We start from the raw sequence: 25,604 nt of genomic DNA, 5'->3' as shown, positions 1-25,604 counted from the left end.
TTAGAGTAATAAAATTGGGAAGGAAGGAAGCAAGTTCGTTCTTGATTAATGTATAATTGCCCCTGGTAAAAACAAAGACTTTCCTAGGGAGACCTTTTGGAACTAAATAAGGAAAATGCCTAACATTAGCAACAACACAACTGTGATCACTTATTCCTGGTATGATAACAGTGGCGCGCACTACCGATGGCCGGTTACAGAAGAGTAAATCTAACACTGAAGATGAGTGTCGAGTTTCCCGAGTAGGCTCAGTGACGTACTGATATAGATCATTAGTAGTAATTAATTCACAAAAAGCCAAAGACAATGAAGATTGATTCGTACGAAGAGGTTTGTAGTCAACCCATTTGAAATCAGGCATATTGAAATCCCCACCAAACAGAAAGTCATTTTTTAAGCCAAGCAAGAAATCAGACAGTGACCTGAAAATGTCAGGGTTGGTAGCAGAAGGGGGACGGTAGACGGAACCAATAGTCAGGTCCCTTCCATTGCTTAGGCGTAGGTTACACCACACTGATTTGCAGCCAACTAGGGGCGCTGTTATTGCTGAAGAGCGAAAGTATTCCTCAACGAGTAGAAATACCCCTCCACCATGCAAGTGTCGGTCGCGACGATACACGTTATAACCAGTTGGGAAAACTTCCGGGCTCAGAACGGAATCATCCAACCACGATTCAGTGCCAATTATAACAGGAGGCTTAACGGAGGAAACATGGGCAGCAAATTCATCAGCTTTATTTTTTATACTCCTGCAATTCACGATGAGAATTGTCAATTCAAAATTTGATGATGCCGAAGGCATAGAATGAAGATCAGGCCCATGCTGCTGAGCGGGCAGTTGCCTCCCTTTTTGCTATTCCCTAAGCTCAACAACTCGGTCATGTTCACAATCATAGACAAAGCACTTTTTATTTACGAAAAGCTTATCGAATCGCAACTTCGAAGGAAAAGCCTGGTCACGAGCGTATTGTGAAAACTTGAAACGTGCCTTTCTAACCGCAGGCGTGAAGTCTTTGCACAAGGCAAACTTAGTATCATTGAGCCTAAAACCACATGATAAGATATTGTCCTTGACCTTATAACTGCAAAATTTAACGAGAATAGGTCGGGTTTTGCCTTCAACAAAGCAACCTATTCGGTGAGCCTTTTCGATACTTTCAGATATAACATCTTGGAGAAGAGGAAAGGAAAGTGCGCACATTTTTTTCAGATTCAGACCAACTCTCTGTTGCGGAATCTTTTAGCCTAAAATAAGCAGGTTATTTCTGCAGGACCTATTGGATACATCTTCAAAACAGGCCTTAAGATGGGCAATATCACTGGATAAGGTGTCAACACAGGGTAATGCATTCGGAGTACGAGCATTTGCAGTCTGCCGCAAGGAACGCAAGTCGGTCTCTAGTGCAGAGATACTGTCCAGGAAGCCTTGCAAAGACGTACTTGTAGCGCTCTGCTGTTGTTTGAGCATGTGGAGTTCCTGAAAAAACTGCGTCTGACATAGTTCTAGACGTTTCAGTACTGCGTAAATCCCAGCAATAGCTTCGCTATCCGAACTAAACTGAGGAGCATCGTAATTGGGACCGGGGTTGCTCTCAACATCACCAGATAACAGTAAAATTTGACATGACCATGACCATACTTCCACATAGCAGCACACTTTTTCATACCACAAAGCAGGCAAATCCCAAGATTAGCAGCAACACTTTCGCAGAATGTACACATATAGAATAACAGGCTACAGCTGTGATGTGACGGACAGTTTTGGTTCAGTTAGGTGCCATATCCTACGAAAAAAATAGCATAAAAAAATATGATGCGGGCACGCTGTTGTAATGATATTTGGAGTGTGTTTGACATGAAGTAAGACTGTGCCAGTGATATTCGCGCTGTGCTGTGATCCCTGCATTTTATGTTCTGCTTGCTGTATTTTACATTCCTTTTGACAAGTGTGTAAAAACTAGGAAGAGATGCCAAATTCTGTCCCATCTGATCCACTGTGCCGTGTTTTCGAAGTGATATGCTTTCGACCACTTATATGTCTGCGGTCAGCAATAAAATACTTCAATACTTAAAAGGTGCGTTTTGTATCCAACCGGACAGGAAACAAGAGATCATTCGGGTGCGCCCTCTCTTTCATCTATCTGTGTGCAACGAATCGGCACGCCGCAACATAATCCGACTGGGGTATTCGGAGCACGGCATTTCTCACGGTGTTCTCTTGTCACTACTAACTTCGTAGAAATATATAGCAGCGACCTGAAATAGCTGCAAGGTTCACAAAAGCGGCATTAGTTTTTTTTTTTTTTCTTTTTCTTGCAATTAAACTACTGCACATATGAGGGTAGCTGTTGCGAAGCAATGAACAAAAGGTCGGCATCAAAATGAAGAACACAATTTCTCACATGCTCACCGTTTCACTAGATTCCAAGGGACGAACAAAAGCAGCCAAACTGCGACGATGGAGAGAGAAGCAACAGTACGACCGATCCCAAATGCGTATGGCCACTCCGATGTCTATGACCTAATTACAATCATGTTCTTGACATGGCACGCGAACATGGTTCACTTTGCGCTTAATTCAACTCTAGCCACCGGCCACCAATTAAATGCATGCTCGGAAATGAAAGAAAAACAAGCGTCCAGTACCGCAAGTGCAGCCCTACGACATGTCGTCGCGAGTCAAGACTTGGGTCTTCATACAACACACACACAAACAAAAAAAAAACACAATCTTTTTTATCCCCACGAGCTAAGAAAATTGCCCATGCCGCGGTCGCAGCCTCGGCCAGAATGGTTCAAGTGGTATTCCTCACTACCCCTGCCTTCGCCTAGACGAGATGCTGCGGCGAGTTTTGAAGAAAAAAAACTTTTTAAACACACAGTACAATACAACGAGGCCATGGTACAACGTACAACGTTATACAACGAGATGGCGCTGCGTGCTCAAAAGCAAATAAAAAAAAATTATAAGGTCACGTGGTTAGCACGGTAGAATTTTTAAGTCTACCTAAAATCATTGGGATCGTCTGTTGGCTCACGCTACGACAACTGTTCACGTGTTCGACAACAGTTTCTCCCATTCCAGAAAAGAAAAATACAGGCAAGAAACGAAATTACATCTCAAGCTTGATGGAGCCTTGCACTGCTTGCACGGCCCGCCTAGCCCGTTGGTATTCTAGGCTCAGCATTAAAAAAAAAAAGTAAAAAAAGTCCTGCAGTCAAACACGAATACAGTGAAAAAAAAAAAGAGACAAAAACTTGTTGCCGCTCTCGGACAGCATGCGAAGAACTTTATCGTTTGATAATGCACGGTGTGTTTAAAATAGTCTTTTCTCCACGATCTAGGGATTTTTGTGGCAGTTCTAGGGATGTTACATTGACCTGAGTTGGCAACGGTGTGTGCTTTTGGTGTGCGATGGTTTCGTGACGCCATTTTTGGCTGAACGGAAACGGCAACGATAATCGACTTTTTCGAACATTCAGGCGCGACCTCAGGCTGTGCAGCCTTCACTCTGGTAAGCTGAAGCTGCCATATGCCAGCTGCTACTGCTACGCACGCTCCTGCCGCGGTGTCCGAAGCACGTTTCGGCACCGAAGTTGAGTATGTCCAGTAGGCTTACAGTCGTCGCACACTAGCTTCTTTCTTGATTTAACTTTCTGCACCAAGCTATTTTGCGCCGATTGGGGCACATTGCAAGTCTTGCTCTTATTTCACGTCATAGTTTTCTTGTTTGCGTCATATTTCTTTTAAACATGAAAAGCTCGGAATCTGACAGTCAGCGGTTGTGTTGTGTGCTATTTCTTTTTTCTTTTTCTTCTGTATGCAATGTCCCTGTGTCATCTAAGTGCTTTCACTAGTATGTGCTCCCGATTTTGAGCATGTTTTGTTACGGCAAGTCTTACCGGATGTTATCCCTCTTTTTTCCCCTTACGTTCATTTTTGTTTTCCGTTCATGTTTGCTGCATTCCGGCATTCCTACTTGGCGTGCCCACCCTCTGGTGGAGACGCGCTCTAGTAGGATGCTCTCATGCAACTTTCGGAGTTACTTTTTTTTTTTTTATATTATTGGTTAGAACGGTATTTTGTGGCGAAATGCGCAAATAGAGGGGAAATAGTTTCTGTATCAGAAAGCATGTCTGCACTGCAACTGATTCATTTGATTACGCATCGGCAGTGTGTCTTTGTAGCTTCATTTAGGGTCTGCTTAAAGTGTGATCAGTGAGGATTAGTCGACCTCTTCAGAATTGGCAGTGTTGAACTAGCGTTTAGAATTCTCTTTGAGCGATATGACTATATTTTTTGCCGGTATTGGGCAGTGTAGAATGCTAATGATGCCCTCTATTTTTCAGGCAAGAGCTGAACGACCGGAATGAGCTACCAAATGCAGTCGGGTGCACAGCCTGCTACCCGGTCAAGTGAGTTTGAAAACAAGACTCCGGGTGTTCCTAGGGCATCTTTTTTTGCATGTCACTTACTTCAACAGGGAAGAAGATTTTGCCACAGATTTAACAGGACTGGGTCATCACTGGTTGAGGCAGTGATGGAAAAAAATTAATAAAAATCGTTATAGCATGTGGTCGTTTTCATGCTTCTTTGTTTGAAAGGTTCAATCTAAATTTATAGCACTTAGTGCACCTCTGTATCAATGGAGGGCTAACTTTAGATTCTGCTGCAGCAGACTGCCTTGTATCTGTGAGCTCTAGAAATTTGTTAATGCCACGAATTAACTTTATTGGTTTGCGACATTTCTTTGCAGTGAGCCATGGCAATTACTCAAACCCTGGCGATGTGCCTGTCAATCCCAAAGAACAGACAATTCTCTGGCAACAAGGAAATTACCTGGCAGACTCTGGAATTCACTCTGGTGTTACTACGCAGGTGAGAGCGCTGGCAGTTTTCTGATGTTGGAATTCATATATATCAAGCATTCAAGCCTCTTCACAGCAGTGATTTACATGTGAAGTATTGTTGCTTTTTCTGGTGCATGTCTGTCCTGGTTGTTGCACTGATTGATGATGTTTGAAATTGAATTAAATTAAAGAACACAGTCAGCCTAAACTGATAGACTAGCACTCGCAGATAGCTAATATGTTATTACTGACAACAGAGCATTGCTAAGCTGTGTTAAAGGCATGTAACCATGTCCAAGGCAGATTCTGACAACTGTGCTCGTTCAGGTGCATTCTTTTCCAGTCACAATTGGTTCCCTGCTTTCTCGTAACACATTTTATGAGGAGGTACTTTTAAAATAGAAATGGAGCAGCATGGTGAGAGCTGCAGGTATATGTGAATAGAGAGCATCACTCTCTTTGCATTCTGCCACTTTGCTTACATGATATTGTCCTATGTAACAGATGTGCAAGCTATTGTGAGAATTTGTTTTGTAGAACTCATTGTGATGGGGAAATTTATACACTCAAGGCCTACAACATTGCAGAGGGAAATGGGTTACGTGATACTTTGTACATCATAATATAGGAGGCAATAATAAACAGTAATGGACACTCAGTAATGAGTTTTTTTTTCTCTAAGAATTTTAATACAGTGTGTTGTTGAGTACTGCATTCTAAAACGGGAAAATATCTGTATGGATGGAAATGGAAATGTGAAAGTGGTTCCAGTTTTTTTGACATGCATGGATTGACTGAATTAGAAAAACATTACTGTGGCCTGGTACCATGCCCACCTTGTGCACTTGTTCCAGTCTTAATGACACATATGACGATGTAATGAACTTCACTGCACAGGTTTTTGTGGTGTTATCTCATTAAAGATGCGGAGCTGTGCAACTTTTTGATGGGATGCGTGCAATGCTAAGCCCAATGTGCATTTCATGCTGGATACACTGAATTTGCAGTAGTAGTTTGAGAAAACTAGCATGCCGCTCTATTGTGGTTACTTTAATTGGTTAATAAGAATGTGCCTGTCCCTGGGTCCATTATTGAAGGTGCATACTCTATTTGGGAACAAACAGTAATTTTGTAAAAGGTGAGCTTTGTGTCTGTAGGAGCGGAGCAAAAGTTGCATTTTAGGTACCCTAGAGTTTGATTAGCCCTGTTAATGTGTTCAATGTGTTTTCCAGCTTAGCTTACAAGTGATGTGAACTCCTAGGTACGAGTTAACTGATTAAAGAGCGATATCATAAAGATGGCGTCGGTAAGGTTTTAGTCTGCGGGAAATGTGCAATGATGGGAGATTTCATATCATCAGCTTTTCTTGCTCTCAGTGGGCACCTTTTCAGTGCCTCTTTAACATATTTTGCACCCTCAAACGAAACTGGTGTCATCACCCGAGACACTGAAAGCCACGATGAATGAGTTGTGGGTAGAATTTATTATTTTGTCCGCTTTGCTCAGCTCTCATGCATCATAACTAATGATGTTGAAGACTGGTTACGGTGCATATCTTAAGCCAGTATAATAAAATTGCATGTGTGTCATTCCACACAATTGACTTATGCTAATGGGGACGGTGTTGCAACCAGAGGCCTTATTGACGTCTATGATTTGTAAATGTATGGAAGCTCTGGGGTGTAGACAAATGGCCTTATAGTAATGTGTTTTTTATTTTGTATACGCACATATAATGAAAAGTCACTTTAGCATTCCTTAACACAGATCAGCTCTGGTAAATGAATATTTTAGTACGGAATTCAGTATATGCAGTTTTATTTGTAGCACAAGGCGTCAGAATAAATGGGTCACAGTGTGGAATTTGCCCATGTCCAGTAAATAATTTGTAATTTAATTCTTTTCTCATGTTTCAGCTTAGCTTTCAACAGCTGCATAATGACTATGATGTAAAAGATTAGTTTAGTTTATGGGATGATAGAAAAAAACTGCAATATAATCGCTGCTTCATCATTTTAAGTCACTATAGTTCTAATTCCAACCTTTCCTGGAGTCTGAATGACAATAAATGAAACAGCAGCAGTAATAATATGCTGTGCCTCACACTATCTGAACTCTACTGTTCAGGTGCTGTGAGCCACTGTTACTTGTTGAAATCAAAGCTTAGACATGAGAAAATGTCAGGTCCTAAATGACTTTGGAACTTTGAACATTTGAGATGCCACTTTGTTTGCTAACATCGTGTGTATCATTGCAAAGAAAGAAAACACAAATTTTGGTGTCAGTACTCCTTCAATCTGCTTGTGTGATGTTCATTGGCATTGCCATGAAGCAAGGCTTGGAAAAATTTTGATTGCGGGGGATGATATGTTGTGAGCTCTTAATGTCCCTCATTCCCCTTTGAAGTGCTTTGAATAAGCGTGGTTTTAAGTGTGATTTGAGTTCAATTTAGCCATCTGCTAGATTTTAAAGTTCTGTGTGTGTGTATGTGTATATACATATATATATGCATGTGTAAAAATGCAAGTAACTTGGTTATTCTTTGTTGTGCTGTGCAACTCGTGCATGTATTTTCACGTGGTACCTAGCCAGCATCTGCAGCCAACTTTGTCTGACACTCCATTGTCATTGGCCTCACATGCTGGCTTGAAGCTGCCACAGTGGTCTGCTTATCAATGGCAAGAATATAGGATTTGTCTTGCTTTTTGTTGGTATGAATTCTAACATTTTTTGTGATTTACTGGTCGTATTGGTTATTTGTGATCCTTTCAAATGTGATCTTTCATCTGTATAATATCCTTCTGTGATTTTGCACACAGACACCCTCCATAACTGGCAAGGAAGATGATTTGGGTGACGAGCAAATGGTTTTTGACTGGGAGCAGCCTGGCTTTGGCCAAGGATTTACGCCTGACCAAGTAGATGGTGCGAATGCTTTCCATTTTTCCGTTCTTAGTTTTTCTTTAGCCTTTTATAGGTCATAAGCTGCATACTTGTCTCGCGTGCATGCAAATGGTAAGATTGCATTCAGAATGGCCTAAGAACTGAATGACATCAGTTTGAAACATTTCAACCACTGGTTTCCTAGGAAAAAAAATAGTTACACATTGGTGGCAATAACTTTGTGAAAAGACCTTAAGTGTGAGTATATATTCATACCTTAGTTTTTTCTATGTATACCGTATTTACTCTCATAAAGCTCGCACTTTTTTTTTCGCTGAAAATTGGTGCTAAGTTGGGGGGTGGATAATTATGCGAGGAAAATTTTCGAGCAAATGTTTTGGAGCGCTAAAAGCTAATTTAAATAGGTGCAAATTGGGATTCCTAGCTCAGCTATTGTAAATATAACCAAAACATTACTTTCAAGCAGAACTTACTCTTGTTATAAAAGTACAGGGTCGCCAAAAGCACAAATTGCTAAAGCACTTTACCGCGCGCAGCCTCATCACCTCCCACGTTCCGTGGTATAATGCTCACAGCAGACCATACAGTTCTACTCTTGATCAGAGACTTGATCCGAGTCCGTGTTGACACTGCAATCGCTGTCTCCAGTAGTGCACTACGCAGAACTCGTTGACGTCGAAGTGCTTGCTGGCAGCGCGGTTGCTATGCTGTAGTCCGTACTCAACAGCTTTCAGCTTAAAAGCAGCTGTGTAACTTGCATACCGCCCCACCTTGATGCGGCACCAAGAACACGGTAGACGGTGGAACAAAGCAAGTAACACGGACGGAACGAAGGAACAATGACGAGAGTCGGAGACCACTAGCAAAACTATGAGCACCATGGAAGAGAGAGAGAGACAAGCTTAACCGATGATGATAATCTACCCGAGCACGCTATCGCCGCCTGGTAGCATGTGCACACAACGAGGCCAGCTAGGTTCAGTGGCGCTCCAAAGATGGCGCTTGTTACTACTAGCAGACGACTGTCGCGGTGGTAGGTGGTGCGATGATTATGCGAGGGAAAAAAAACTACTTTTTGACGCCCAATGTTGGGGGTGCGAGCATTATGTGAGTAAATACGGTAAGAATTGAAAATTTCTTCAAAAAGTATTATAAGGCAGGTAACTGGCGAAAAAGGCTAAAAAACTGAATTTTTCAAATTCAGTTTTTCTCTCCAAAATGGTTCTCGTTGTACTATGCTCCTGCACTTGTAAAAATGCAAAGAACATAAAACAGGCCTACTAACGAAATCCAAAAATTTAACATGAAAAAATATGATATAGGTGTAGCCATGTTGGTTTGGCAGTACCTGAAGCTAGTGGGGAAAATACATACTGTTTTCGTTATAAAGGGTTATTTGACATGAGAAATATTTTGGTACTTTTAATGGGGGGGGGGGGGGGGGCAGCAAGAGCCATCTGGACGGCGCTCGAATGCTGTTCCCAAGGATGCGGGATCGAATCCCGGCCTCAGCAGCCGCTTTTCGATGGAGGCGAAAAGCAAGGTGCCCGTGTGCTGTGTTGTGTCAGTGCACGTTAAAGAACCCCAGGTGGTTGAAATTTCCGGAGTATTCCACTACGGCGTCTCTCATAGCCTGAGTCGCTTTGGGACGTTAAACCTCTCAAACCAAACCAAACCTTTTGGCACAAATGATGCAGACCTCTCTAGTCGAAGTGTTTTTAGCCATAATCTGTGTTTTGCACGACTGGAGCATGGCAAGTGTGCTCTAATCCTGTTTATTGTTTACATTGCAAAACGAAAATATGTGGTTTGGACTGCTTGGAGCAGGTAACAACATCCTCATGCAGCAGCTTTCTTCATGCTTGCCACCACTCTCACACCACAACCCAGAGGTCACTGTGAGCAGTCACTGTAAATTGTTTTTGAAAATGTGTGCAGACGACATCCTCTAGGGTGTTGGAGCGTTGGATGTAGTGGCACATAGCGTCTGGCCCATTTTGTCTACTTGATGCTTTGCTTCTGCCTTTGGCTGCAGTAGCACTTGGCTTTTTGCAATAGCTAAGCCAAGTGCCAAGCTAAGCACTGTTGATTTTTTCCTGTTGCTTGTTATTTTAACAAGCGTTTTAATATGCTTATGAGATCTCAAGCAAAAGGTTTTTTCAGATCACATATTCTGCTCTTTAGTTTTGCTTCATGCAAACAGCATTAACACATTTAGTGTTGTATGAAAGTAGAATATTGCTTGCAAAGACAAATGCTGGCTCAGCATTTTTTTTTGCTAGCTGCTTTGAAAGTGGTTAATACCATGATGTGGGGCATGGGCTTGTTTGAATAGGTTTATATGTGATTCATGTGGTTTTTCTTGGTGGTGGCAAAACTTCAGCTCAGTCCATAATTCGGAGCTGTAGCTCCGGTTGTAAATTGCGCAAAGCAGCATCCCATCGCTCCTCTGATTGTACTCCTTTAAATGGGGGTTTAGGTTTAACTGGGGCAAATTTGGTAGGTGTACCTGAAATCAGCTCTGGTACTTGGGCATAATATACAGTTAGGAGATTTTTACCCTCTGTGTATGAGGGAGAGAAGGCATTGGGTGGTGGTTTGCAGTCGACGTCAAGCCACCTGTTTGGTTTTGGTGAGGAAATGGTGAGGAGGGAGGGTTAATTTTGCGGGAGTTTCTATAATGCATACTAATGGTTTTGTTTCGTTTGTGGGGTTTAACGTCCCAAAGCGACTCAGGCTATGAGAGACGTCGTAGTGGAGGACTCCGGAATTTCTACCACCCGAGGCTTTTTAATGCGCACTGACAACGCGCAGCACACGAGCGCCTTGCTTTTCGCCTCCAACGAAAAGTGGCCGCCGAGGCTGGGATTCGATCCCGCTTCCTTGGGAACAGTATTCGAGCGCCGTAACCACTCCGCCACCCCGGCGGGGTTAATGCATACCAATGCCGTGACAGGTGAGGAGCTGGTCCCTCGCAGGCCATCCACTGCTCGGTTGACAGGGGCTCGGGCTTGTTCGTGGTCGGCTATGTTGCCTTGGTTGCTTGCAAGGGAAAAAAATGCCTCTTAACATTTCACTGCTGTTCACACCCTGGTGATTTTCATTTTGTATTATGCTTGTGTCGTGTTTGCAATCATATGTTTACCATACAGTCGGTGACAGATAATTCGAACCCCCAATTTTTTGGACATGCTTAGTTATTTAGATTTTTTCACGGCACCGCAGCATGCTTTGTGGAGCTAATATACATGAGCGCCCGAAATTTTGGCTGAATCGCGACTGATTGCTAGATTTTTCAAACCTCATTCACATTTGCCGCGGCACTGCCATGTTCCCCAGGCCTCCATTTGATATGTAGTGGAGCGTCATTAGTTCAGATTCCAGGGGGCCAATAATATCAAAGCAAGATTCAAGCTAGAAAGGAGCATAAGTAGGGCCCTTTTCGTATTGCGATGCAGTAGCAGCTTTCAACATGGCCCCGCCACGTTTGAAGGTGCTTTACCACATGGACTGAAGGACTATGCAGTGAAGTAGTCTCAAAATGCAGCGAACCCACAGTGGCAATGTTCGCTTTCGTGCTTGGACTTTGCCCACGACGTGTCAGCGGCACGAGCGCACGTTGAGTGCCGGCTGCTGCCAGTAAACATTGCACTGCGAGACCATCAAGAATCAGAATGGGTACAGAGCTGCTGGCCTCTTCCTTTTTTGGAGTGCCCAGTTTTTTAGAGGTTTTTGTGGTCCGTAGTGAGTTCAAAAAATAGGTCGTTGACAGTATTCCAAAGACTCGTGTACTCTGGTTTCGAGAGAAGCATCAGGCAGCGGACAGCTGATTGATTCTCGGTAAGTGAGGCATCACTTTAGTGGCGGTACGTGGCCATTTTGTGGCGTGGTTACAAAAATTGAAGTACGCATGATATGAGTAACTGTATCTACTAGGTTATATTTGTGCATTTAGTAGTAAATAAATAGTTGGACTTTACCTTAGTGTGAAAATTATCCTAATATGGTGAATTGTGTGGAAAGCGTGCAGCTGCAGAAAATAACTCTCGTGCTAGCACACTGTTTGAAATGGCTTTCTCTCTTTCCACTTTTGCTCCCACCTTCCTTCCTATGAACCAATTATTATATTCTCATTTGTCTGCTGGACATAATTTATAACATTGCATATATTCAATTTGGTACACAGTAAAGTTGCTCTTGTGAATGTTTTGCATTGCTCAGCTCATTTTGAAAGCATCCATAGCTGCAGCATGTTGACCTCAACTAAGTGCAGTTCTGGTTGCCTTCACTCAAGTGTGCGCAACATTGTACTATCACCATGCTCTTGAGCAGCCCTCTGAAGGATCTCTTTTCATGTTTTTTTTTTTTTTTTATGCTTCAGAGATGAATCAACAGCTGAGCCAGACTCGATCGCAGAGGGTGCGCGCCGCAATGTTTCCCGAAACACTGGACGAAGGAATCGAGATACCGTCGACTCAGTATGACCCTGCACAGCCAACTGCTGTGCAGCGTCTGTCTGAGCCGTCGCAGATGTTGAAGCACGCTGTCGTGAACCTCATCAACTACCAGGTAAAATGTTCACATTTATTGGGTGCCCTATTGACTTCATTACACAACTGACTTGTGTGCTGCTGTTTCAGGATGATGCCGACTTGGCTACCCGAGCCATTCCAGAGCTAATAAAATTGCTGAACGATGAAGACCAAGTTGTTGTTAGTCAGGCAGCGATGATGGTCCACCAGCTGTCGAAGAAGGAGGCCTCTCGCCACGCTATCATGAACTCTCCGCAGATGGTAGCGGCCTTGGTAAGGGCCATGTCCACATCCAACGACCTGGAGACCACTCGATGCGCTGCAGGGACCTTGCACAACTTGTCCCATCACCGCCAAGGTTTATTAGCCATCTTCAAATCTGGAGGGATACCGGCTTTGGTGAAATTGCTCAGGTGAGCTTGTTTTGTATTTTGAGGAGGGGAGGTGCTTGCAATCATGTCCTCATAGATGCATCAGAAATAGAAGAAAAGATAGCCTACTTGTTTGTGGTCCTACAGTACTGACTCAGTTGTTCAAATTATGAGGGTGTAAATGTCCGCATTCGCAATATTTCAATGGCAATATAGTAGACTAACTTGAAGGGACCGGAAAATTTGTTGTCTAAGGCACCTAAAGAAGTAGGATATGGGAGCCTGGTAGGTGTGTTTAGATATATCAAACTCTGAGGAGATTGCAAAATAGTTCTATAAAATATATATCGATAATTCAATATATAAAACATACACAGATGGCCCAGGTGAAGAAAAGTCTCCTTGCTGAAATGTTAGCTCAGCTTGTGAACCGAGGCACCCCTCCCCCTCTGGTTCAGTGCTCTTTCACACTGTGTAGCCATCTTCTTCCTCTCGTACGCTGGATGCCGTCAGATAGGCCTGTCTGCAATCTAGAAGTGTGACTATGGAGCACACACATAAGCAGTGTGCTTTCTGCAGCAGCATGTTGCTCGCCAGCATACCGGCAGCACACCACTTGCCGCAGGTACGGTGACCCGCGAGGCGTAAGCATGCGCACCCACATGCCAAGCATCATCTCCCGTCAGGCGTCGAAATGGAGCGCACACTGGGCGCACCTTCACTGCTTCATGCATGCAAGCCAGCACGCGTGCACGCCAAATATGTTGCAGAGACAGGGCGTCAAAGTTGGTGCTGCTTGCATTTTTATTCTTTATACAGAGGTTACCCCATATTGCCTCAAGGTATTATAGCAGGGGGGTACAGATTGGCAAAAAAAACATCTTCATTCACAGAGCACACTTGCACTTCCGATAACCGGTTCCACTGCCATGTGGCACAAGTGCCGTTAGAGTTGGGGGCTTGCATCAAAGCTGCAGTGGACAGTGCTTTGGGAACTTGTACCCACAAATGCAGCAAATCAATAAAAATTAGATTACAGCTGTTTTCTGTGTTGCCTTTGGCAGTGAAGAAAACTGCACGAAAGCCGCCTCAAGCCTTCATTGGATAGGCTGGCTTCATTGCACAACAACCGGTGCGCAGAACGTCAGCTTCCCCGCATGACAACAGTGTCTCTGTAGAAAAAAAAAAAGCATGCCATGCCGAAGGTCACTTTCAAGGAGACCACTCACCTCATCACAAGGGTTTTTAGAGCATTGGCACTGCTAGCAGGTGCTAAGGGAAGCGCAACCAGTTTGGCGGCATGCACGAAAGGGCATCGTCACAGGGGTGGCTGGAGAAACCTTGCAGGGGCACACTGTGTAGTTCGATGTATCGAATATCCACTCGGCAGGACTTCCGCAAATACAAAGAATGCTGCTATACTTTTGCATGGAATTTTCAGGGGGGTCTTCTGGCTCTGCATGAATTTCTTTCCAAGAGAGGATAATTGATAATAGAGCATTTTTTGCCGTTGCTTTAAGTGAACTGTTTTCATGCTTAATGAAAACAGCCCACATTATCATACTTGAAAATAGCATTAGTTTACTGTCTAATCTTTATCACTGTACTCCGAGTGCAGCTGCTTTTCTTGATTTTTGCTCTCCATCTTGCTCGGAGTGCCTGGAAGGGGCCCAGCAGTGTAGCTATCAACTTATCTTTCTGTTCCTGCGGCATAGCATTTGCCTACTCCACAAGCAGGCACACCATGCACTTTTTTATATGCCACAAACAATGCATGTGGCACTGGTATCTGGCCATTCCTGCGCCGCGAAAATGCATCTTGTGACTCCATATCGATTTAAAATGCAGCTCCCGTGTGGTTAGGCCTTAAGTCGACAAGGCGGGGGATTTACTTTACGTGCGTGCCCCTTTAGTCTGTGGAAGGCAGTGCATGACGCATGCGGATCTCCGCACAATGATGCCTTGGATTTTCATTTTGACAAGAAAACATGACACTACCTAGTATTCTAGTATGCCATTCCTATGGCAGTGATGGGCCAGCATGTGGGTAAAGTGGGACAGGTGGTAAGAGGCGGCAGTCTTTCTCTCCCCCTTCCACCCCATAATTAGCGGCATCTTGTGAGCCACGGTGGCGTTGATTAGCGGCTGCAGCTGCAGTTGCATTATCCTTGTCAGTGCGCGTTCATCGTTGCTGCTGTGCCACTGCACGTGGCTCCATTTATTAGACTTGCAGCATAGCGTATAGACCTCACAAGGGTAAAGAGCACTGCCATATTTGGGCACTGGGCTGTGTTCGTCAAACAGGAAAGAATCGATTGAGCTCCCCCACTCCCATTCTGGTGCTTGGAAAACTGGTTACTGTAGCCACTTTTGCACACGTGCAGAGAGCACTAGGTGCCGGCAACTGGCCTGTCGGCATAATCTACACGTGTGCATTGGCAGGCTGCAATAAGTAATGACACGGTGCACAGTGTGCAGAGTCTAGTGCTGATTTATGCTGTGAAATTTGCCCTGCAAAATAAATATTTAATTTTTATTGCAGCAGTGCATAGTAAATGCTGAAAATTGTGTAATCACTTACGTTGAAGTGCAATTTAATTCATAATCTGTTTTTATGACTCTGTAATGAGTATTTACTGTGAATGTTTGCTATGCATTCACCAGTATTTATTTCTCATTTTGGTTGCTTTCTTCATTATCCGCTGCTCTTCATGTGAAAACTGCATGTAACAAAAGATTGTGCACTGTTGCAAATTTTACTATGTCCAGGTCTGCAGTGTCTTCATTTCTACGAATCACTCTTTATAGTTTTTGCGATATAACATTTCTGAGAGCAAGACTGCCAAATCGATTCCACTGGTAGTCCTTGCCGTGATCTTTGGTTGATTATGCAGTTTGTCAGTAATCATTCATTGTTGATTTTGTAGATATGCTCCTGTTAGCTGCTATATCTTGTTTTTTTTTTTAACTTGCAGCTCACCAGTTGAGTCTGTGCTGTTTTATGCGATCACCACTTTGCACAATTTGTTGCTGCACCAAGAGGGCTCCAAGATGGCTGTGCGCCTTGCTGGTGGCCTTCAAAAAATGGTGTCCCTTCTTCAAAGGAACAATGTGAAGTTTCTGGCTATTGTCACAGACTGCTTGCAGATTCTTGCGTATGGAAACCAAGAAAGCAAGGTACGGTACATCTTACAACATGTGCCACCACTGCCATTTTTGTTGCATTCTGTTCTGTGCACACTATATGGCAGTACGTGTGTGACTTGGAGTGTTCTTGCTAATTGTGGGGCGGTTTGACGGTTGTTTAGCTACCATTGCAATTTCCAGCATTGGGACATATACTTTCTACATGTCTACTTTTGTCCTGCTGAAATTTGTTGTTTTTTTGACCCCGTGGTGGAGCTTTTGTGTTTGTATAGTATGTGCCTTGTATGAGGGATGCATGCAGTTTGATTCCCAGTGCCTCGAGGTGTTTATCAGTTTTCCACTGGCTGTCCCTCAGCCTAGTGCATGGGTCGCCTTGGGGAAACAGTGCTTGGGTAAAGGTTCTTTGAGTAGGCGTCATGGTTGGGGCTTCACAATTGGTTGGTTGGTTGGTTTGTTGGTTTGTGGGGTTTAACGTCCCAAAGCAACTCAGATTATGAGAGACGCCGTAGTGGAGGACTCCGGAAATTTCGACCACCTGGGGTTCTTTAACGTGCACTGATATCGCACAGCACACGGGTGCCTTGCTTTTCGCCTCCATCGAAACGCAGCAGTCAAGGCCGGGATTCGATCCCGCTTCCTTGGGCACAATAGTCGAGCACCATAACCGCTGCGCCACCTGGGCAGGGCGCTTCACAATTGGTATGTCTCTGTAATATAGAAAGACAAACTTTCGGATTTGATCTGGCATTCATATGTCATATTTGCATGTTTGAATAGAGAAAGCTCGTGTTACATTTGAGCCTTCCATATGTGTAGTGCGCAGTTTGAACTAGGTGGTCGCCTGGCAGAAAGTAATTATTGTGTTTATTATGAAGGTGTGCGGCCTGGAAGCTAGTGTCGGGCATTACTGCTCAGTGCAAATGTACAAGGGAGAAAGGAATGAGAAAGAAATGCCAGTATGCGCAGTTTCAATTCTTCACCACCAGAGTTTACTGGCATTGTGAGAGGGAGAAAATAGAAGCAAGTTATTTCATTTCTTCCAGCTCAGGTCAGGTGAAACTCAACTGGGGATGAGTGTAACATAGTAGGACTCTGAATTTCGCAGTAGGGTGTTAAGTGGGTGACCAACAGTCTATGTTTCTCTGACCTTGAGCTGAATGTAGCTCTCTTCTCGCTGCCTGTTCATGACCCTTAGGATAAAGGGGTTGTATCTGCATGTGCTCCGTTATATGCAGCTTGGGATTGCATAGCTGCAAATGTGTAATTCTATATCCTGAACACAGTGACTGGGCAGTAAGCTAAATAGAATTTTTTAACGTCTAGTGTCTGTATTGATCAGATGGATTTTCTGCCTATAAAATTTAGGAACAAAATTGCATAGTAGTGGCAGGCCGATCTTGGTCTTGGGGACTAAGTAGCTGGCGATGTTTCAGGCGTTTGGACTTGCACAGTATTGCGGGCTTTCACGCGTCTCAGTAACATACATATTCATGACCAGTATTTTCCGGACTATGTGGAGCCAAAAGATGATTTTTCAAACTAAAATAGATGTGAGCGAGCATTGCTGTGTCTAGAAACTGGTTCTTCATTGCTGTAAAAGGTGCTGTCTTGTATTTATACGCCATCAGTCAGCCGTACTGGCTTGGATAGGCTCGGCTATTTGTTCATTGTTGACACTCGAGTCAGCAGCATGTGTGTGTTGCCATTTAAGTGGCCCGCAGAAGAGAGTGCATGAGTCAGGCTGGCACGATAGTGTTGAAAACTGGACCTCTGCAACATCCACGGATGCATTCATGACGCCACCCATACTCCTGGGTCGATGAGGGATTTGTAGGGTCAGGGGTACAGTCGGAGTCTCACTTCTCCCCGTAAGTTATCTGCCCCAGGAAGCACTGTTCTCATTTTCGTAGCACTGGCATGCATTGCGGTAGAATCTGCGGCCATGTCGCACAGTATGGTTTAGGTGATGTAAGGTGCTGCAGGGGCATGAAATTCAGTAGGGTTCTGCTTTGACAATATATCATATCAAGGCACACATCATGCACACATGAAAGCATAAATCCTGACTCAGATGAAACCGAATATTGTCAAAATTTTCGAGCTTCCCAGTCATTTTTTTTTTTTTCTTTTCCCGCAGCAGCAGTTGCGGATATTTTAGATTGTTAAGTTATTCGACCCATTTTTGGGTTCTGCAGAGTCTGAAAAGTTAGTAAGCTGTTGGCCCGCTCTCCCGAGGATAGTCCGCATTACATGCGCAGAATTTACAGTGTTATGTAGTACGTGATCATGGACGAGCTTCAAATAATTGTGGCTGTCTGCAAAGTTAGCCCTTCGTTGTGAGTACTGCTGCTCCTGGAGCTATCTTTAGGGGTGTAGATGGTGCCCCAAAACATCCATACCGTAGCTCAAAACCATAATTTGTGGTCAAAACCAGTGGCGTCTGTGTTAAGGCCCGTTCACACTTGCAACTCGCAGCGGTCGCGCGACCGTTTTGGTCGAAAAGCGACAGTCTCAAATGGTCGCATTGGTCGAAAAGCGACTGCCGCGGGTCGTTAGGGCACTGCTCGATTTCCAGTCATGCGACTGCTGGTCGCAAACCGCTAAACCAATCAGCGGCTCAACTGATGTGAACTTAAGTTAGCTTTACTCTATGTGGTGAACAGTCAAGGAAGATACGATGTGAAAAGCAACCTGCCAGTCGCATTCGCTAGTGTGAACATCGGTTGCTCTCTGGTCGCATGAGACTGCCGGTCGCGCGTCCTTTGTGAGTCGCAAGTGTGAATAGACCTTTAGTATCATGAAAAACACTTTTAAGAGGCTGTGCACTTTCTCTTTGCAGCTGATCATTCTGGCTAGTGGTGGGCCAGCAGAATTAGTTCGCATTATGCGTTCCTACACCTATGAAAAACTTCTTTGGACCACATCAAGGGTGCTCAAGGTGTTGTCCGTGTGTTCTAGCAACAAGCCGGCCATCGTTGAAGCAGGTAGGGAACCAATTGCTTTTGACAGGACTTTTGTGCCAAATTCATCATTTTAGTGTCCTGTTTTGTTTTGTGCTCTCACGTAATGTCAGAAGCACATTGGTTTAAGTGTGCCACACTGCACTGCAGAATACAGTAAAATCTCATTACAAGAGACACTCTTTTATAAGAGATACTTGAAAATGATTTGGTTGGTTTCCCTATGTTTGACATGTTAACAGCATTGCATACAAGAGACATGGTTACAAGAGATACTCTGTTACTAAAGACAACTTTTGCAGATCTCTAAAGTAACTTCTTCACCGTTTATAAGAGACACAATTAACCCAGGTATGCTCATGCAATGCAGCTGACTCGTACCAACTCGTATGCGTGGCAGTTTAGATTCCCTTAACTAAACTGTTTCATATCAGTGCCCTTTTTTGCTGCAATATGTCAGGAACCGAGAAGGAGTGTCTCCTCTTGACTGGGAAGTCAAAATGCGCCTGTTGTTTCAGTCACACAGGAATGTGACTACAGTGGCTGAAACAACGGGGACATTTTGACTTCCCAGTCAAGAGGAGGCACTCCTTCTTGGTTCCTTTGGTCGGTTTGGTAACAAAAGACATCTTTTTCGGGTCCCTTGAGTGTCTCTTGTAACGAGGTTTAACTGTATTACAGTCGTATACCCTTCCGAGTTTTGTCAAGTTGCAAATGTGCAGCAGGGACCCGAGTGCAGACCTTGAATTAAAGTAAAATCTTAATGACAGGACTCTCATGGGGTTACAAAAAAAACAAAAAACAAAAAAAAACAATGTATCGTCCAAAATTTTAGATTCAAAGCAAACAAAATCTGTGCATGGGAAATGCATAGCTGACCTGATTTATTTGTGGCTGCACAAGACGATGTTCGTAATTTTGGGGCCGCGCCACTTCTCGTTCCTCCTCTGCCACTCCTCCATCTCCCCACTTCACTCTAGTCATGTTGCATGAGCTGTGGCAGACGTAGTGGTGGCTGCTGTTGCACACGTACCATCATTCACAGTCTTAATGCGACGGCTGCATAAAACACAAACCTGGATGTATAAAAAAAATTGCAGTCTTCTTTCAAACGCTTTATGACCAGGTTTAACTTTATTTAGTAGCAGACCGCTTGTAGTTTACTGGAATTTGCCCACTGACAGGCAATTGAGGCTACTGTGTGAATATTTGGCTTCATGCTTAGGTGGAGTGCAGGCCACGTCGATGCACCTGGGGCATCAAAGCCAGCGGCTGGTGCTGAATTGCCTGTGGACCTTGCGCAACCTTTCGGACGCTGCGCTCAAACAGGAGAGCCTAGAGCCTTTGCTGGCCAGCCTGGTCCAGCTGCTGGCAAGTGGTGACATCAACGTGGTGACCTGCGCTGCGGGCATCCTTTCCAACCTGACCTGCAACAACCACCGCAACAAAGTGACCCTGTGTCATGTAGGGGGCATCGAGGCCCTCGTGCGCACAGTTATCCAGGCAGGAGACAGAGAGGAGATCACTGAACCTGCCGTGAGTGCCCTCGCTGGTTTGTTAGGTCAACCAGTCAGAGCTACATGCTCAAAATCCGCTCTAGTACATACAGTGGATTCACCTTTAGTGTGGCCAGCAAGATACAAATAAAAATTGTAGTCTGCTTTCAATCCGGTTTCTGTCTGCACATGTGAAATTTAGCTGCGTGACCGGAAATGTAATGTGTGTCTAAAAATACAGTGGCAGGCTCTTTCATGAGTGGAAATCGGCCATGGAAAGTAATTTTGCGGGGTTTTTTTTTTTTTCATACTACTTTGGTTGACAGCTGTAATAGTGCTAAGTAAAAAGCAAACTGTTTTCTTTAAATACAGCACCGATTTAAACTGTATGCCATCTTATAACTAAAAATTGCAACGTGAAAGGCAAACCTCCTCAGCAAATCAAGAGAGTGCATTAAACGCGTTCCTCTGCGCATTGACTTCTTGTCATCTGCTCACGGCTTGTGCAGATATGGTTAGAGAAGGGTGTTAATGGGCCGTGTCTATACAGAACACTGAAAGAGAGTTAGTAGCTTTTTGCACCCAGAGATAGTACTCCAAAATACTAAGCCGATATTTCGCCAGGACCAAACTTACCAGAATTCATACTTTACCCTCACAACACATCAGCGGAACCGTTTGCCTCAGTTTATTGTTGAATGCACCGATGAAAATATATTTGCTGAACTGTTATTGCAGAACATGTAACCCCTCTCCTGCTTGGGGCAGCGCTGCTGCCTGCAGTATTTGGAAATAAATAAATCCCAGAGCCAGCGGCTGAAAACACACAGAAATACAAAGTGATATATAAAGACGAAACATAATTTGGGTACATTTTACACAAATATATAAATCGAAGAAAACAATTCAAGTGCCTTGTATGCTCTTATCGGTGGAAAAATTATTTACCGTGATTGGAAGTGATTTAGCTAGTGTTGTTCTTTAGGTCGCAATGTCAATTAGCCCGACACCTTGCCCTGTGAACATTAACACCAGTTTGTATTTAAACAGTTCATTTATACAACACTAGAAAACGGGTGTGCCTTGAGTGCCGAGTGGGTGCATGGCTATACACAAAACCCTATGATTTAATGTATCTTTTATTTTTTTTTCCTTCCCTTCATGTTTCGTCTTGTTCGCCTAGCCACGGCCGCTCAATGGAGGCGCACTTGGGTGCGGCCCGTCGCGTCGCCCAGAAGAGCCGTATTGCGCCTAGTTCTCATCGCCACCGCTCCGGGACGAGTCCGGGCGGAGAGCTGCGCGCAGCGGCCGTGGCTGTGCTTTCGTTTCGGCGTCCGCGTGGTCGGCGCTTGTTCAATTTAGGATTATGAGCGGCGTTTCACACAGTATGTGATGCTATGTGCAAGTTTGCTATTGATAAGGTGATAGCGGCAAGTCATCATCACTAGGCTTTTCCAAGTCATTCGTGGTCTTCCGTTTACAACGAGAACTAGGCAGTCGTGTGCTTCGCTGAGTGCGCACCCATTTAGTTGCGTTTCAACCACTGTAATAACGTATTAGATATTGCAATCTTGAAATCGGGACATGGTTTGGGGCCATTTATTCAGCGTGCACCTTTCTGGAAACTTACAATTCAGGACGTAGCGTTCAACATTATTGTTCAGCCTGTTCCTCCGTTTTCACTGGAAATAATATTCAAGTGGGTACCACCACCAAACCATACTAGCTAACACAAACTGTTGCAAAAGAAACAACACAAGACAGCCAGTTCAACGACGCGCCCGCAGGCTCAGGCAATTTTTTTTTTATCGTTTGATTATGAAGTCGCGTGATGCACAGAAGACACGCAAGCTTATTTTACAAGCGAAGAACTTTTATCGAAAAAGGTTTATGTGCAAGCGGGATTTTTTCCACTGTTTGATTGATGTTGCCTGTACAGTTGGTCAGCAGTGGTCGCATTAGTTTAAGTCCTTAGTGTGACTGCGGTCTTCTCTCTCGCAAATCAACTCCGGAAATTGCACAAAATAGGGAAGAAGGGATGAAATTAACATGTTGCATAGCTTGCTGCTTCTTATGACCTGCGGTCACTTCATCACCTTGCTAACAAAGGTGCATGGTGATATTCAGATACCTTAGGCGTCCATCATCAAGAATTTTGATAAGTCCAGGGTTTTGCAGGAATCACAAGGCACAAAGTTGTAAATGGATTTGGACTAATAAAATAAAATTGACACTCTAAAGTCAGCACTAGAAGTTATTTAAACTTTGGTAATATATAAATAATGAAAACACGGGCAGGCACTGAAAACAGAATAAATAAAAATGTTTCATGAGATTCTGTAAAACTATTCATACTTTCTCTTCAAATGAACGTGCAAGGTAATCAGCCAAGAATGCAACCGGTGCTAACTCTATGTCAGCTGCTGGTTCACATCACACATGAATGAATCCAAGCTGACTCGAAAACTCTCTCGCAGCAGACGTGATATGGCAGTTGGCAAAGTACGACTTTCATAATCACGAATGCCAAGTTTTATAGCTGCCTATTGTTGATAGGTGCATTTGCAGACTGATGCTTGCAAGATGCCAACCTGCACAAAACATGGCAAAATGTGTATAACATCAATCGATATTTTTTTTTCTCTAGTGGTACCTTCAGTATCTTCTCCGAGGTGAAAACTGCAGCCCTTGCGTCAACTTTATCTTTCCCGCCTTTGAATTGCCTTAGGCTGCTAAAAAGCGATACTATAGACCCGCTTTCAGAGCCTGCTTTAGGACGCGTATCGGAAGCTGAAAATAAGATTCGGTTAAATGCAATGCACTAGTAAGGCACACAGAACACATTGTTGTAAGATACTTGATGTGATCAAGAAGGTACTTAATTTGCGCCACTGTGGATCTGGTTGTCATGATTGTTGCTTCGTACGTTTGTTTGCTTCGACGTGCCTCCTTGGACCTGAATGTCTTCGATATGGCAAAGTCCAACTCTATAGCCAAGAGAGTCGCTCGTCATCTGACAAATAGAGCGGCTCCTCTTGGTGTCTCCATGGATTCACTTATGCGATGTTGGGCAAGGCATACCATTTTGATATCATCGTCATAAAAGTGATCGTGGCGGAGCTATCTTGAAACACACATGCTTCAGGATGACACGGGGGGTTGTCCAGGAGGAAATGAAGTGTAGCTAGAAGTGGGGAAAGTAAAGCTATTGACCTGCGCACATTTATTTTTTCAAGGTTGTTTGGCTCAACATGAGCCCGCGTGAGTAACTTAACTTGTAATGTGGGCAGTTCGGGAACACGGAGGGGACAGCTGAAGGAAGCAGGATCTTCAGTTTTATGTTCTTCCTGTAATCGTCATCTGTGAAGTGTAGTGAGTATACCAGTGACTTCTCACTCGGCTTCCACCGGCTTCCTTTTGCGTCCTAGTCCTCCCGAGATATGTTTTTCAGCCATGCTGCTCGACGTTGTGAATCGCACGGGAACTCATGGTAACCGATCTTTTCTTGCTTTCGTGGTGCACAGCGGCACCCAGCAGTTGCCTGGCATGTTGCTGCATACGCTTAGGACGCTGTTATGCTGAGTAGTCAAAACGATAACACGCGCCAACCCAGCCAGCGCGCTCCTTCCGCGTAGTCTGCTCGTCCGTGCCGGCGGCGCCTTGTCCTGGAGGGGTGGCGCCCCCGCGGAGAGTGACGGCGGAAACTGTAACTTCTCCCAATACGTGCTTCCCCAGCCATTGAGGCACGACGCGACGGGCCGCACCAAGTGCGCCTCCATTGAGCGGCCGTGGCCTAGCGCTGTTCTGTGGGTGTTGATATTCTTCATAAAACTTTCAAACTTTTAATCTCGTTTTGTGAAGAGCAATGCAATTCTACTGTGGCTCTTTTGCATCGCACTTGAGATTCATTGATAAATTGACTAAACCTGCAAGGTCATTTCAGTTTCCTCTTAGTTATTAGCATCCCATTACTGTGATCTTATCATAAGACCATGCACACAGTTACTTCGCTTGTAAATGTAGATGTACTCTTTAGGGCACGTCATGGTGAGCTGAAATGAAGGTGTAAGAGGATTAGGCAGTATTTCGTTTGGCTTGCAGCAAAAGAAGTGCATTTTACTTGCTGCTCTGATCTCATGTTTCTTGGTTTACTTTTTTTTTTTTTTTTCTCATGAAGTGTTTGGTTGACTAGGGTGTGCCGCTGGTTGGCCTGCTTGCAGGTGTGCGCGTTGCGGCACTTGACGTGCAGGCACCCGGAGGCCGAGCTAGCGCAAAACTCTGTGCGGCTCAACTATGGCCTGCAAGTGATAGTGAAGCTGCTGCACCCTCCCAGCCGCTGGCCCCTGGTCAAGGCTGTCATTGGGCTGATCCGCAACTTGGCCCTCTGCCCGGCCAATCATGCACCACTGCGCGAGCATGGGGCCATTCCCCGTCTTGTCCAGCTGTTGCACAAATCCTATCAGGACACCCAAAGGGTGAGTTTGATTGGTGCACATTATGCGTGCACCTTTTTTAAATACAAGTGAGCCATACCCACCTGGAGATGGTTTAATACAAAAGAACCTGAATAAATAAGACTACAGTGGAGACCACTTAAAACGTAACCATTTGTAGTGCAGGACCAATATACCATATTTACTCTCATAATGCTCGCACCCCCCACATTGCCGATCGAACATTGGAATATTTTTTTTCCCTCACATGATCATTGCACCCCCAACATTACTGCCGCAAGAGGCTACTGCGCATAGCAAGTGCCATCTTTCAAGTGCTACTGAAATTAGTTGGCCTGGTTAGGTGCGTACGCTACCAGGAAGCGCTACCCTACCCACCCGATGATCATCAGCTCAGAGCACCTCGAGAAGGAAACGTCAATATGTTCCGTTGTTCGAGTGTTCTGTTGGTTCCGTCGCACGTAGAGCTACTGTACGTCTGAGTCCCGCGCATGGCTCTGCCATTTTGTGAAGACTTTCGTAGGCCTCGTTCAGTGCTTGCTACTTGTATCACCATGCTGTTGGTGTCGCTTCGACATGGGGCGATGCTCAAGCCTTTAAGCCAAAAGGTGTTGAGTACGCGTTGGAGCACGACAACCACGCCGCCAGCAGACACTTCAGCATCAGTGAGTTCTGCGTCTGCTACTGGAGACGGGAGCACGACAAATTCGAGGCAAGTAGTAAGACTCGCCGTACCTTCCGTGGTCCGAAGAAGGGCAAACTGTACTCCTAGACTACATCAAGGCTCTACGAGCGGATGCCATGTCAATAGAGCTGATATGGAATCAGGCACGCGTAATTGCAAGGAAGGAAGGCATCTAGGCTCAAGATTTCCGGGCAAGTAATGGGT

The 25,604-nt window shown here is 44.5% G+C and overlaps 1 protein-coding gene and 1 long non-coding RNA gene across 3 annotated transcripts in view; one reads left to right on the top strand and one right to left on the bottom strand.

Annotated features, from left to right (window-relative positions):
* The window catches only part of LOC146206187 (uncharacterized), a 41,570-nt gene extending 38,550 nt beyond the window's left edge, over positions 1-3,020 (bottom strand). Inside the window, exon 1 of the long non-coding RNA XR_014704379.1 lies at positions 2,411-3,020. This is a non-coding gene — a long non-coding RNA (uncharacterized LOC146206187). The remainder of the gene's footprint in view (positions 1-2,410) is intronic.
* Positions 3,021-3,361: 341 nt separating this feature from the next.
* The window catches only part of arm (armadillo), a 39,317-nt gene continuing 17,074 nt past the window's right edge, over positions 3,362-25,604 (top strand). The window contains exons 1-10 of one of the 2 annotated variants that reach the window (XM_084590813.1): positions 3,362-3,515; positions 4,351-4,416; positions 4,758-4,879; positions 7,671-7,776; positions 12,137-12,324; positions 12,396-12,700; positions 15,634-15,835; positions 18,645-18,789; positions 19,991-20,301; positions 24,482-24,736. In XM_084590813.1, the coding sequence (XP_084446939.1) occupies positions 4,371-4,416; positions 4,758-4,879; positions 7,671-7,776; positions 12,137-12,324; positions 12,396-12,700; positions 15,634-15,835; positions 18,645-18,789; positions 19,991-20,301; positions 24,482-24,736 (1,680 nt within the window). In that variant the 5' untranslated portion in view covers positions 3,362-3,515; positions 4,351-4,370. Of the gene's footprint in view, positions 3,602-4,350; positions 4,417-4,757; positions 4,880-7,670; positions 7,777-12,136; positions 12,325-12,395; positions 12,701-15,633; positions 15,836-18,644; positions 18,790-19,990; positions 20,302-24,481; positions 24,737-25,604 lie in introns of both variants that reach the window. The other variant, XM_084590814.1, reaches the window with a different exon arrangement.

This window comes from Amblyomma maculatum, chromosome 1 (assembly GCF_055883805.1).
Source record: "Amblyomma maculatum isolate TAMU_Amacu chromosome 1, ASM5588380v1, whole genome shotgun sequence".
Classification (NCBI taxonomy): Eukaryota; Metazoa; Arthropoda; class Arachnida; order Ixodida; family Ixodidae; genus Amblyomma; species Amblyomma maculatum.
This window is presented reverse-complemented; position numbering and strand designations above follow the sequence as displayed.